This window comes from Bacillus rossius, chromosome 10 (genome assembly GCF_032445375.1).
Source record: "Bacillus rossius redtenbacheri isolate Brsri chromosome 10, Brsri_v3, whole genome shotgun sequence".
In the NCBI taxonomy this organism is placed as follows: Eukaryota; Metazoa; Arthropoda; class Insecta; order Phasmatodea; family Bacillidae; genus Bacillus; species Bacillus rossius.
This window is the reverse complement of record NC_086337.1, coordinates 21,631,934-21,645,036: the sequence shown is the minus strand read 5'-3', so window position 1 is coordinate 21,645,036 and position 13,103 is coordinate 21,631,934. Positions and strand designations below refer to the sequence as shown.

The following is a 13,103-nucleotide window of genomic DNA, read 5'->3' as shown; positions in this document are numbered from 1 at the left end:
CATGACTTCACAACCAATAAAAATACAGTAATGGCATAGTGAGCATGTAGTGCGAAAATAAGACCAGTCTCGCTGGAGCAAAGCGAGTAGCCGTGATTACACTGAGCAAGTGTATTTGCAGCAAGTTAATTCCTAGGAAAGTAGCTACTCAACTTGCCCAATGTAATTAAAGCTTTAGTTTCTGAGTTGACAAGTGAAACATTTTGGACATCCTTTACAAGGGGCCACTTTAAAGTTCCATTAGAAATTTTTATCAGAACCACTCACACTCACACTCACTCTCACACTTGTTAATCAAAATCACTGGCACTGCTGAATAGCCTGAAACATGTCAAATGCTAGGATTGATTGTAGCACCATTGGCAGGTTCTGACAGTGTTCACGGGGTCACAACATCAATGCTTTTCCTCTAACGCTATGAGCTAATTGAGTAATGACAGAATGAATAAGTGGGGGAAGCGAGAGTACTATGAGAAAACCCACTAATAACAGTAACATCCACCATGTTTTTACCCTTGAGAACAATTTTGGTGTGAGCTCGCTAGAAATATAAGATGTATCAACTTGGTAGGAAGCAAGTGAGATCACCAATCAAAAACTGCTGTCCCACAGAATGAGTACGAATTTATTAAATGAAAACTGCATAACTTAAAACCAGTATAACAATTCTCCCAAACGCTTATGCTTGAACTTTGTCCACCTTATTTTGAAAGAACCACATCACTGCAAATAAAAAGCCTCCAGGGCTTAGCACTTCTTTGCGTTGCAAGTATTCTCTCGTCTCTTGAAGTCCCATTTCACACACATCAATGCATTCTCCTTCTTCAGGATTGCCACCACCTTGAACACAATAAGAAATGGTGTAATAACAACTAATACACATCAGGCAGCACACCAAATACCTTAAAACAAAGACAAGACATAAAACAGAATGTTTAAAAACGTGATTCATACATTCACTTTGCCGCTGAGGCAAAACTGATTCTGCGTCATCAATTCACAGGATGACTTCTTCCAAAAAAACGAAAAATTTTTTTGTTGTATCTGTATCTGGCATGACCTCAAGAAAAAGTTAAGAAGAAATTGGGTGTATGTACATTTTTACAAATACCGATATCCTGTCTACACATCAAGAACCAATATTTTATTCACCAATTTAATTAATTTTTCATGATTTCTCACCTTGTTCTGTTGTAAACTAAAGGGCTCAGTTCAAGGTCACGGTTGCCATTACTGACTGTTTACTTCTGTTTTAATCTTTTAATGTTCTATTTACCCTCTAGGCCTGCTTCAGGAGGCAGACAGCTTAAATAATAACTTATAACCCTCTTTCGGGACTTGGGAAACTAATGCATGAGTAACTTGTCAGCCACAAGGATGACTGACTGCCACAATACCAATTTGTGCCACGTGCCGACAACTTCTGGTACTGGGTATGTGGGACACCTTTAAGATCCCACTCTTCATGCAAGAGTGTTTGACGCTCAGACCAGGCCTGGAAGGCTTGAGGAGGTTACAGTAGGGCAGTCCGAGTCTCGTTCCACACGGGAGATGCCACAACCCTGTTAAGGAGTCTCCGCCGGGTCCATGTGACCAATAAACATACGGTGGCGCCCAGACACAAACTAACATGCAGTTAAAGGCGTGTAATAACCTACATCATGCCATCACAAAAATTAAATACTTACCGGAACTCACGCGCATATCATCAGTGACTTCAGCATAAAACAGTGTTTGCTTGTCTCCACTGATACCAATTCCAGACCTGAAAAAATCATGAGTTAGTTTATTTTAAAACTAGCTGTGCCCGCGACTTCGTCCGCGTGGAATAGTGTCTTTGGGTAGCATTTTTAATTATTTAGGCTAATTATTTTACAAATACGACACATACGTATAAATACTTTAATAAGCTATTTGCAGTGTTTCACTGCAAAGAGCTTATTAAATTATTTAAGTATATAAGTACATAAGGTATAAAGTCTGCCCGTACAGGTAACACACTTAGGCATATTTACCCACCTACACCGTGCCGTACCACGATGCGGTTCCCCCCCCCCGCGCGACTGCACAGCGCTCATTGTGTACGGTGCGGTGCTTAGCAAGTTTCTTACTCGCCTTAACTTCAATTTCACATTTTGTAATGACTCCGTAAATGTTACATCAGAATAGCTCTAATATTTTGTCTCTTGTCGCAAATTTATAAAACATTCACATAAACCTTACATATTTCCATACAAACTTTCATCCCCTAATCCCTATTGTTATTTTACACCCTTGAGGGTAAAACTTTTACAAACTTTGAATGTCATATTTATTTATATTGAATCAACAGCCTAAAAAATAAATTTCAAGCTTCTAGCTCTAAAAATGACGATACTTCCAAACAACTTTTCATCCCCCCTTTCAACCCCTTACAACCCTTTTTTCGCATTAAAAAGTAGCCTATGTCCTTTCTCAGGCTCTAGACTATCTGTGTACCAAATTTAATTTAAATAGGTTCAGTAGTTTTGGCGTGAAAGCACGACAGACAGACAGACAGACAGACAGACAGACAGACAGACAGACAGACAGACAGACAGACAGACAGACAGACAGACAGAGTTACTTTCGCATTTATAATATTAGTACGGATGTATATGGTTTTGCACATGCAACACCCTAAATACAGTTGTTTTTAATATAAGAAATACATTTAATTGTACTATAAATCTCAATTTACGAAGGGGCTACCCAAAGATCATACACAGTTTGGTGTGTAACAAACATGCAGAAATTTAATTATTTATACATCTATAACAAGTCTGGCACATACAACAAACTCAACTTTGCATAAATTCTTAAGGCTCATTATGAAATGCTGTAGCGCTATTAATTAACTATTCCTATAAATTCATCATGAAAGCTCTCTTGCAATTTATGTTTAATCACAAATTTTTTAGCCAGATATTTACTGTGTGTTATCTAATAGCAGTGAAATGTAACACAAGCATTCATTCTTGTGAAGACTTGCCCGAGATTCTACATTTGCAAATAAATAGCTGATACAACAAATTACAATGAAAAATAGAACTACCAAAGCACAACACTGATAATAACTCAAGTTATTACCGAGAAAAATAAGGTGTTAGTAATTACAAATTTCATCAAAGTTTTTATGTTCATATTTTTGTTAGTACATCAAAAACTTCACTAACTTACCACTTCTTAGATTTGAATTGAGATTACGACTGTAGATCAAAATGTGCCGGACATTTCAGCAAGCCTTGTTCAAGTAATCTTTAAGGAGGTTAACAACCATGATTTACTAACTCAGGTTGAAATAAATGATATTTGTAATCATATGCAACATATTGTTTAGTTTTGTCTACCAAAAAAAAAGAAGTTTAGTGTCCCATACTCAAAAGGAGCCTTTACTGCTACGAAATCTGTACTATGTCAAGTGTTAATTTGTACCAAGTATTAATTTGTTTCTGTAGCTTACTCTTCTTTCTTCCCACACAAATATTTGTCTAAATCATTATAGTATAATTATTTAAATTTTATAACACACTAATAAAATAAATAAATAAATAAATAAATAAATAAATAAATATAATACTACACTATTAGTGATCAAGAATTCATTGCATGTTCAGTAGACCTATATAACTATTTTTAATTTCAAAAATAAAAACCAATTATTTCATTACAAATACGAGAGTCGTTCAAATATAAGCCAGAATTTGGTTCATTCAACTCGAGTATTGACGTGAGCGGAGAATCGGTTATGGGAGAATGGAAAGGGGATAGGCACGCACAGCCCTCACACTCAAGTCCATCATGTCAGTATCACTATGGGTGACAAAAAGTACCAGCATCAGTTGCGCAATATGTTATTATTCGCTTTCTCGCTAACAAAGGTGTGAAATTGAGTGAAATTTTGAAGACTCTCCTAACACAGTTCGGTGATGCTACTCTGACTAAAACCCGAGTGTTTGGTTGGACCCAGAAGTTTCGAAATGGTCGTGACAGAGTGGAAATCAAAGCCATAAACGGCATTTGGGGACGAGCATCAGATCAGGCAGTACGTGAGCTTGTGGAAGGCGATCGCCACATTACTGTTAACAAGAATGCATCACAGAACCGTATAAGTGTTGGATAAGTACTTAACATCTTATTGAACACACTTGGATATAGGGTGGGTTCCACTTCCACTCAGCAAGGCACAAAAAATGTACAGAAAGACATCTGTCAAGCGACTTTTGAATTGCTTTGAACAAGGAGAGCAGCTTTTTCTGGACAGTATATTGACCTCCAACGAAACGAGGGTCCATCACTTCCCCAGAGAACAAGCGGATGTGTCTGGAGTGGAGGAAGGTTGAAGAGCACCGATCAAAGCCAAGACTTGGCTGTCAGCCGGAAAAGTTTTGGCTACTGTGTTTTGGAACTCTAAGGTGTGCTGCTGATTGACTTCTTACATGAGATACGGATGGTGAATGCGGCCTACTACCGCCAGCTGCCGGATGAAGCCAAGACTGCTTTTCGCAACAAACGACACCAACAACTGATTCACCATTTCCTCCTTCTGCAAGACAACAGGCAGCAACATACAGCAGCTTTAACTCGTGATGAACTCACTAAATTACACTGGCAACCCCTTGAACACCCCCCACGCAGTCCAGACTTGTCCATATGTGACAACTATATGTTTGGTCCACTGAATGAGGCATAAGAGGGGAAAGATTTGAAGACAACGCTACGGTCAAACAGTACGTGCACAATTGGATACTCGGACAACCATCTTATTTTGTTCATGGAGGGATCAAAATGCTTCCTATCTGATGGAGAACATGCAATTATATTGAAGGAAACTATGTAGAAAAATAAGGCATTTCATTTCTATTTTCATAAATCACAAATAAGACTACAAAAAAAAATTACAGTTTATGTTTGAATGACTGTCATACTTCAAAATAAAATAAAAATATTTAATTGTATTTGAAGTGTAGTGAAGATGATGCACATCACATGTTGTAACTGCCAACAGTGAGGTTGAGGGATTGTTGCATAATATAAATGTGCATGTAAATGTACATGTATAAATGAGTCTGATATTATTAGCCATATTTTTATTTCAACATGTGTATATTTAAAAGCAGAATGACCCAAGTTCAGATAACAGAACAATCCGTAATATGAAAGGTTTTTTTTGTAACATCTGACAAAAAAATCCCTAAAAATTTGAAAGATATTGTTTTTGCTTGCTTTTTAGTACATATTCATAACCATTAACTTTAAATATCTATTGTCTTTGCACAAACTGGGTACAAGCAAGGGCGCAACAACAAGAGGGGGGGGGGGGGGGGAGCAAGGGCGCAACAACAAGAGGGGGGGGAGCAAGGGTATTTTGCCCCCCCCCCCCTGAAACCTTGAAGTGGGGGCAAACAGGGGCAAAGAAAGTGCTGTGTAATCAATTTTTAGATAATAAAACTGCTTAAATAGCACCATTTTCCACCTTGAAATACAAATTTTCCCGCTTCAATAGGGGGGATCGATAATTCTTTATAAAAAGGTATATGGCCCCCCCCTTTGAAAATTTAGTTGTTGCGCCCCTGGGTACAAGTATCTGTTAAATGATTACTTCTAAACTATCATCTTGCTATTAGAACTGGATGATATTTAGATAGTTGAATATTAGTTTGATTGTAACTGAAGACGTGACCTGATGGTGATGATGCGCTCCAAGCTGGACGCAGGAACGCTGTAGCCACACTCCTCCAGCACCTCCAGACGCGCCGTCTCCTCGAGCGAGACGTCCTTGTCCACTATCCCCGCGCACAGCTCGACCGTGATGCCGCGCTCGCCCGGGAACCTGCTCGTGTCGACGCTGTCACCCACGTCCTCCTGGGGTATGCTGCTGTAGTAGACCGCTGGGCACACACACTTAGAGGTGGGTTGTTACAGCAATTTTCGGTATCTGTTCCAACCTGTTACTTATACAGTAACGTACTAGTTACAAGTAGCTGATACTTCTGTATCAGCTAGAGCAGTAGTGGTCCCAGGAAGCAACAAGGTATCAGCATTCTCGTTACAGGTTACACATCCTCCGTGCCGTCATCACCAGCGTAAAAAGGTATCGGTGTTCTCTTTCCATGCCTTTCGTAATCTGCAGCCCCCCCCCCCCCCTTTTCGGACATTAAAGGAGTATTTCTCACCCTCTTCCGACCTCCCCTCCCTGTTCTTTCTTCTCTCCAACAGTAAAAAAAACGTACGCAGACCGTGCGACCGTAAGGAGAATCTGATACATTATTTATCACGCCCCGTAATTCTCTACCTCTGTTACGCTCATGCCCGCCTAATACAGCCAGTATCAATCAGTTCAACATTCACTGCAGTCCTGGCCGTGTATTACCATGTACATTGTTGCGGGCTGTCATGCCTTGTAGTTAGTATCTTTATAGTGAAATAAGGAATGGATAAGTGCAGGAAAAAACTTAATTTGTGTGGAATTTTTTCACGGAAAATAATGAGTTTGCTAAGTGTAATTTGTGTAAACAAAAACTGAGTTATAAATCATCATCGACTAATCTGAAGAAACATTTGAAACTTAAACATCAAACTGTACAGTTACCTGATCAGAATCAAGATAGTTTAACATCACTATCACTGTCCAGAAGTAGGAGCGATGATCCAGACATCGCAAATACGACACCGTACCTCAGCCAAAAAAAGATTCGGCCAGATATAGGAATTCCTTCTACAAGCAGTTCGTCAGTTCCCAAACAAGCTGTGTTGGAAAGAACCAATGTGCATGACTGTAAAGTAAGTGATTTTATTGTAAGAAAACTTTTTGTTTCTGCTAAGAAGAAAATTCATGACCAACTGTTCAATTTATTTACTGTAGATTTTCAACCATTCTCAGTTGAGGACGAAGGGTTTCGAGGATTTGTTTATGCACTAAATATGTCGTAACAAATTGCCAAATAGGAAAACTATATCAAACACATTGTTACCAGCTGCTTATGAAACTGTGTACAATAACATTCAAGAAATATTAACAACCACTGAAATTAGTTCTGTCACACTAACAACAGATTGTTGGACTTCAAAAAAAGAAAGTCCATATGTTGATTATTAGGGTCAACTGAGAATTTATTTGCATTTTCATAACTGTTAGGTGCACAAATATAAATATTATATCTTTTATTAATGTACTTTTTAATATTAAAATTTCATTAGTTTTATTATTGAACGAGACGGTGTTTTAGTTTTGCTCCCTAGATCTTAGATCCACATATCTATCACCTAAGGATGATGGATCTAGAACCAGTGTCCTTGGTCTTGTATCGCTATTAGCGTACTAGCTAGAGTCTTCAGTCTTCGCAAGAAGCACGCACTGCGCACTGAGCGTACTTTGATGTGGGACAATAAACAAAATGACTCGTAACAATTTCGCTCTGGGACTCTCCTTCAACGCCTTCCCCTGCGCTTCCTCCCCTACATTCTTTCCCATCTTTATCCCTTATTCGTCGTGCCGCTCCCTCCCCTTTCACAAGCTCCGCCCAAGTGACCGTCATCTGCGATCGGGTTCTGTGCACATTGGCCGTGGTGTTGTTCCAGGCGAATTCTAAACTGATACTAAAGTACTTGATATTTGAATAGTGTACTCATTTGCAGTACCTGATACAGGTGTGTATCAGTTACAAAGTAGAAGGTTGATACTCTGCAACCCACCTCTACACACACTGCCCACAGTGGTTCCCAGTCCTTGTGCTTCCCAAGTGACTTGACTCCATCTCAAATACACCAAGTTGATTTTGTCGTTTTTTTCGTCACTGGTTTTTTTAGAGGTCTATTTATAACATACCTCCCTTGACTTATTGTTCTGCCACAAATATTATTAACAGATGTTCACTTAGTTAAATATCATTAGTCTTTGTATTTATCATTACCATTATCACCAAGAACAGACTACACCGATGCGAAGCAAGTGACCCAACTTATGTACTTTATAAAACTATACCACAATATAGTATTTTCTGGTGATGAGTCACTAATAACAATAATTATCTACGCATTATAAAACTTCATTTGTTTACCTACCCACAGAATATTTTCCTAGGAAAAACTAACTTCCTGGTTATTTCATTGCTTGTAAGCCTATTCTGTAATTACGTAATTTTTAAGAATTTGAGTGGTCAGAACACTCGCCTCCCACCAAGGAGATCTGGGTATGATTCCCGGCGGGGTCAAACCAGGAATTTTCGCAAGTGGGGAATGTCGCGGATGTTACCGCGGTCTGTGGGTTTTCTCGGGGTAGTCCCGTTTCCCCCACCAATTCATTCCGTCGCAACTCCGCACCCCATCTCACCTCGCTTCGCACACGCTCCAGGCTGGCCGGACCCACAGGCCTGTCCCTCGGGTAGGGCAGCCGGCTCCTGTGTCAGCCCCATTCCATCCATGTAGACCCTGCCTCATTTAGTTTGGAATCTATTTTATAAGTGAAACATGTTCATTATGATACAGAAAGAAATTATGCACTACAATTTGCATAAGGTTCTTGGCGGCAGTGCTCAATAATGTGTCGAAGAGAGGTCGTGAGTTCCATCCCAACATCTCAGCATGAATCAAATGTTAAAGCACTGAATTGGTTCCCAAGTGGTTTGGAACCCACTATAACCTTGAAGGTCCTGTCGCCTTAAGCCCCTGTACACCCCCACGCCACGTAAAACCATATTAAATCAAAATATAAGTACATTTATTAACATCTAGCTACATATTAACTAGGTACATATTAACAAGCCAATTCAACATTACCTGCGAAACATGCACAGACAGTGCTGCAAATGCACAAGATGCAACTCAAAAAAATAATATTAAAGTCCATAAAAAAGCAAAATTAAAGTATGAACTATTATAATTAAAAATTTTGATGAGTAAAAATTACTTCATTTAAAATTATTACATAGTTAGTTAAAAAAGCAAAAAATTCATCGCAAGGCAATTTATTTCACAATGAATGTTAAATTAAAAATCTTAGATGAAAGTGCAGTTCCTACTAGTATAGTAAATGATAAAATAATCTTCCTACTAACCTGGTCGAAACTGTTTAACAAACACCAATACCTTTCTTGAAACATTATATATCAGGATACATACACTAAAAGAAAGAAAAATGATTAAGTGTGCATTTTTTTAAGAAATGAGAGAATACATAATACACAATCAGTGCACAGTTTCTTTACATAAAAATATTTTTTTCCCATTTTAATTGTTTTATTTTATATACTTAGACAAGCAAATTCAGCCAATGTCCAGTTTTCTATAGTATATATTTATGAACTAAGTTAACCAATCTGAAAAATAGTTTAGCTAGGTACAAAACAATACATTTATGTATATTTTAACTATAAAATTTAATGCATTTAGAAATCAGTAAATAAATTATATAATGAAAACATAAGATGAATAAAAACATTGATTTAGCTCCATTTATTTTAAAAAGGTGTTATGCCTTAAAAGCAAAACGGTATTTAATTTTTAACCATTTTTAGTTCATCTATTTTTTTTTTTTTATCTGACAGGCCATTCCACACACATTATATACATAATAACTGTATTAAGTTCTGTACAAATATTTGTGTTAAGTGGAAGTACAAATTTAATGTTTATTATTATTATTATTATTATTATTATTATTATTATTATTATTATTATTATTATTATTATTATTATTACTGATTTGCGACATGTACTATTGATGAAGGAGGTGTTTGTAAAGTTAAAAAATGCTAGTGCCAATACTTACTGCCCCAACTAACATGGCTTCATTCAAAATTCATGAGCCTGCAACTAGACATAGAATAAATTTATTTCTTGATAATGGTAAATCCTTTTATTGTTTTGGAGAACGGAATGCACACGAGAGAAGTGTTGAAGGGAGGGGGGCACGACCACAGCCAGGAAGGGAGGACCTGTGACATGTAAGAAAGCGTGGAAAAATATGAAGAGCATTATTTGGTTGCAAAATAAAACAGTATATGAATGAAGTTGCTTAGCTTCTGGGTTGTGGTCGCAAATATATATGGATGCAGCTACAACCCAGAAGCCACGCAACTTCTGACAATGGCCGCGAAAGCTTGCGATATTTATTAATACATGAATGTGAAGGAAATAAGTAAGTAATGTAGTAAAGTGCAAGTGAAATTGATTATGTTAAGTGACACACAGAAATGCTTTTAAAATTTTGTCTGAGGCAAGCTGAATAAATTAATATATTTTTTTTTTCTTTTTCACAAATTGGATAGTTATATTCATAATTATGATTGGTGTAATTATAAATTGTATTTGTTACAGTTATTAGGTATTATAAGTGGCAGTAATTTCAACCTCTGAAAAGAGGTTGAAAAATAAATTTTATATTTTCTCAAAACCTTTTATAAAATTGGCCGCTGGATGGACGTGATTATTATTCAGTTTGTGAGTGTCTCCTATGTTCCCGTGCGCCGAGAGAGTAGTGGCATGTCCCCGGGCCATGACATGGTAGACGAGGCAGGGCTCGATGGGCCACGAATCTGCCCCACCTGCATGGGCCTGCTAAACACTGAGCTGGTGCAGGGCATATTTCAACTTAACCACATCGAAGACCTCCACCACGCTTCTCTCACAACGTGAGGCATGGTCGTAACATATTTAAAAATAAAATAAAATATTTCAGCAAAAAATTATTTTATTATTGGTGGATTTCATTTGGATTCACCCTAAAGTTGTTTCATAAGGAAACTACGAGTGTATAGCAAAATAAATTACATTGGTTGAGAGTACATTGCATTACAAAATAATTAAAATGATATTACACAATACTCACGAATGATTGATTCTGTAGCATATAGAATGTTCGGAAATATAACTAAACGTATGTTGAGGAATCTCTAAATAAGCAATTTTTGTAAAGTAACAAAATCCGGAAACACTACTCTGCAAAATTACAGACATAAACAGTAAGTAGCGTGCAATTTGCATGCATTAGAAGCCACTCCAATTGCTAAGAGGGTGCACGGTCGCAACACAGTGATGTGCAAAAGTATACTGCATCTGCTGCAATTCCTTTCCCCTTCCCATGCACCAAGTACATAACGGCCATTTCTATGCAAATGAAAAGTCTTCTATGCTATTGTTTCTCATATCTGTAATCTGGAATTGACCCAAACCCAATATTTAAACATACCACACTGTGCTGTTCTCTAGACTTCTGGTTGATAGTGTGCATTGATAACTTTTAAAATCTGCAACCTTCTCGTCACCCTGCGTCCCGCGGAGAATTTAAACATTATGACGCTGCAACAGCACATGCTTGTAATCAATGGAGTGGCTTCTAATGAGCACAAAATTCACATTTGTGCACTAATGTTCGCATCTTTAACTTTGCAGGCCCACATTTCTGAAAATTTGCTCCTTGACAAAAATTGCTTATTTTGGCATTCCCAGACTACCAACTTATTTTTATGAAGAAAAAAAGGTAAATCTGTATTGTACGGATTAGCGGCAAAAAAAATTGTACAAATATGAAATAACTTTCATTATATGCTATCTTACGTCCTCTTTTCAGAACCGCCTGCGGAGATTAAAAATTCCAATTACTTTTGGAGATATCGAATTTTTTAATATTCATTTTTTGGCGATTTTTTTAAAAAAAAAAATTTTAAAAATCCGAAAATACCTTTATTCTGTGCTCTTTAACTTCCTCTTTTCATTAAATCCGGCGGAGATCAGAAATTCCAAATACTTTAGGAGATATGGAATTTTTTAATTTTCGTGATGTGCACTGATGCTTTGTTGCTTGTTGCTCCATTGTTGCTTGTTTACAAGTATGATTTTTTTTTTTTTCGCGACGTAGTTGAACGACTACATCACGTAAAAAGAAAATTACGTGAGTTCCTACTGTTCATCCTTTTTCCCGGTTTGTTAGGTCAGGTCAGCTACATTATAAATACTTTAAAAGTAAACAACCATTAAAATTAATTTTATTATTTTTAATGTCCGTTCAGTTTCAAAGTATTTATACTGTAGCTGACCTGACCTAATCTACCTTTGTCCCGTTTTGTTAGGTCAGGTCAGTTACATTATAAATACTTAAAACTATACAAGTAAAATTAATTAATATTATTTTTAATTTCCGTTTTTTTTTTTTTTAAGTATTTATCATGTAACTAACCTTACCTAATGGAAAATTTCTGTTATTTAGGCATTCACGCACACACGGCAAAATATAAAATGGCGTCTGTTGAATGATTACATAGGGCTTGTATTGCAAAATAAGAACGGCGATATCTCCAAAAGTAATTGGAATTTTTAATCTCCGCAGGCGGTTTTGAAAAGAGGACGTAAAAGAGCATATAATGAAAGTTATTTCATATTTGTACGATTTTTTTTGGCGCTAATCCGTACAATACAGATTTACGGAAAAAAATGTTCTTTGTTCATAATCACCATATTTTCGCGCTTATCCTGTAATATGGTAGGGATGGTAATGAGGTAAGCACCGCTTTGATTTACCGTCACTGACATTCTTAGAGAATCGTATATTATACTAATCCCAAAAATACATATTTAACTTTAGATTAAACTAAGGCTCACCTGTCATGGATTTTTAGTAGATGCCACTCTCTATCTTTCCCATTCTGAAAATTGATTAAAAAATGTAATTTATAAAAAATTATAATAGAAACATGTTTATGAAAAACTTCCGAATCACCGTACTGTACTTAAGTATCAACTGGAACCTACCTGCTTAAATTTCATTTTCAGTGGTTTGACGAAAGCTGATTCTGTAAGTGGCATAATAGAAACATTACTTATATCGTCAATTTTTTCCATTTTGTTCATATAGTCTTCAGGCAACTGAAAGTTCTGAATTTAAAATATTCATCACAGTACTTGCAATGAATTCTAGTTTTGATTTTGGTATTCTGCCCTCTGCGGTTTCCGCAACGGTAACAGCAGACAGCACCAGATGGTACCGGCATCAGCTGGTCTAGCAGGGTAGACAGCATCTAAATATTAAACGCTTATTTACAATGCGATATGTATACTTTATACTTATATAGCGGAAAACTACGTCAGAA

General features: G+C 36.9%; 1 protein-coding gene across 1 annotated transcript; it reads right to left on the bottom strand.

Moving 5' to 3' along the window:
• Positions 1-604: 604 nt before the first annotated feature.
• LOC134535831 (uridine diphosphate glucose pyrophosphatase NUDT14-like) lies at positions 605-13,031 on the bottom strand. Its single transcript, XM_063375135.1, has 6 exons — positions 12,766-13,031; positions 12,616-12,659; positions 9,075-9,139; positions 5,702-5,909; positions 1,689-1,765; positions 605-840 (listed from the first exon to the last, which is right to left on the bottom strand). Exons 1-6 carry the CDS (start codon positions 12,862-12,864, stop codon positions 680-682), a joined length of 654 nt encoding a protein of 217 aa, XP_063231205.1. The 5' UTR covers positions 12,865-13,031; the 3' UTR covers positions 605-679.
• Between the last annotated feature and the right edge of the window lie 72 nt (positions 13,032-13,103).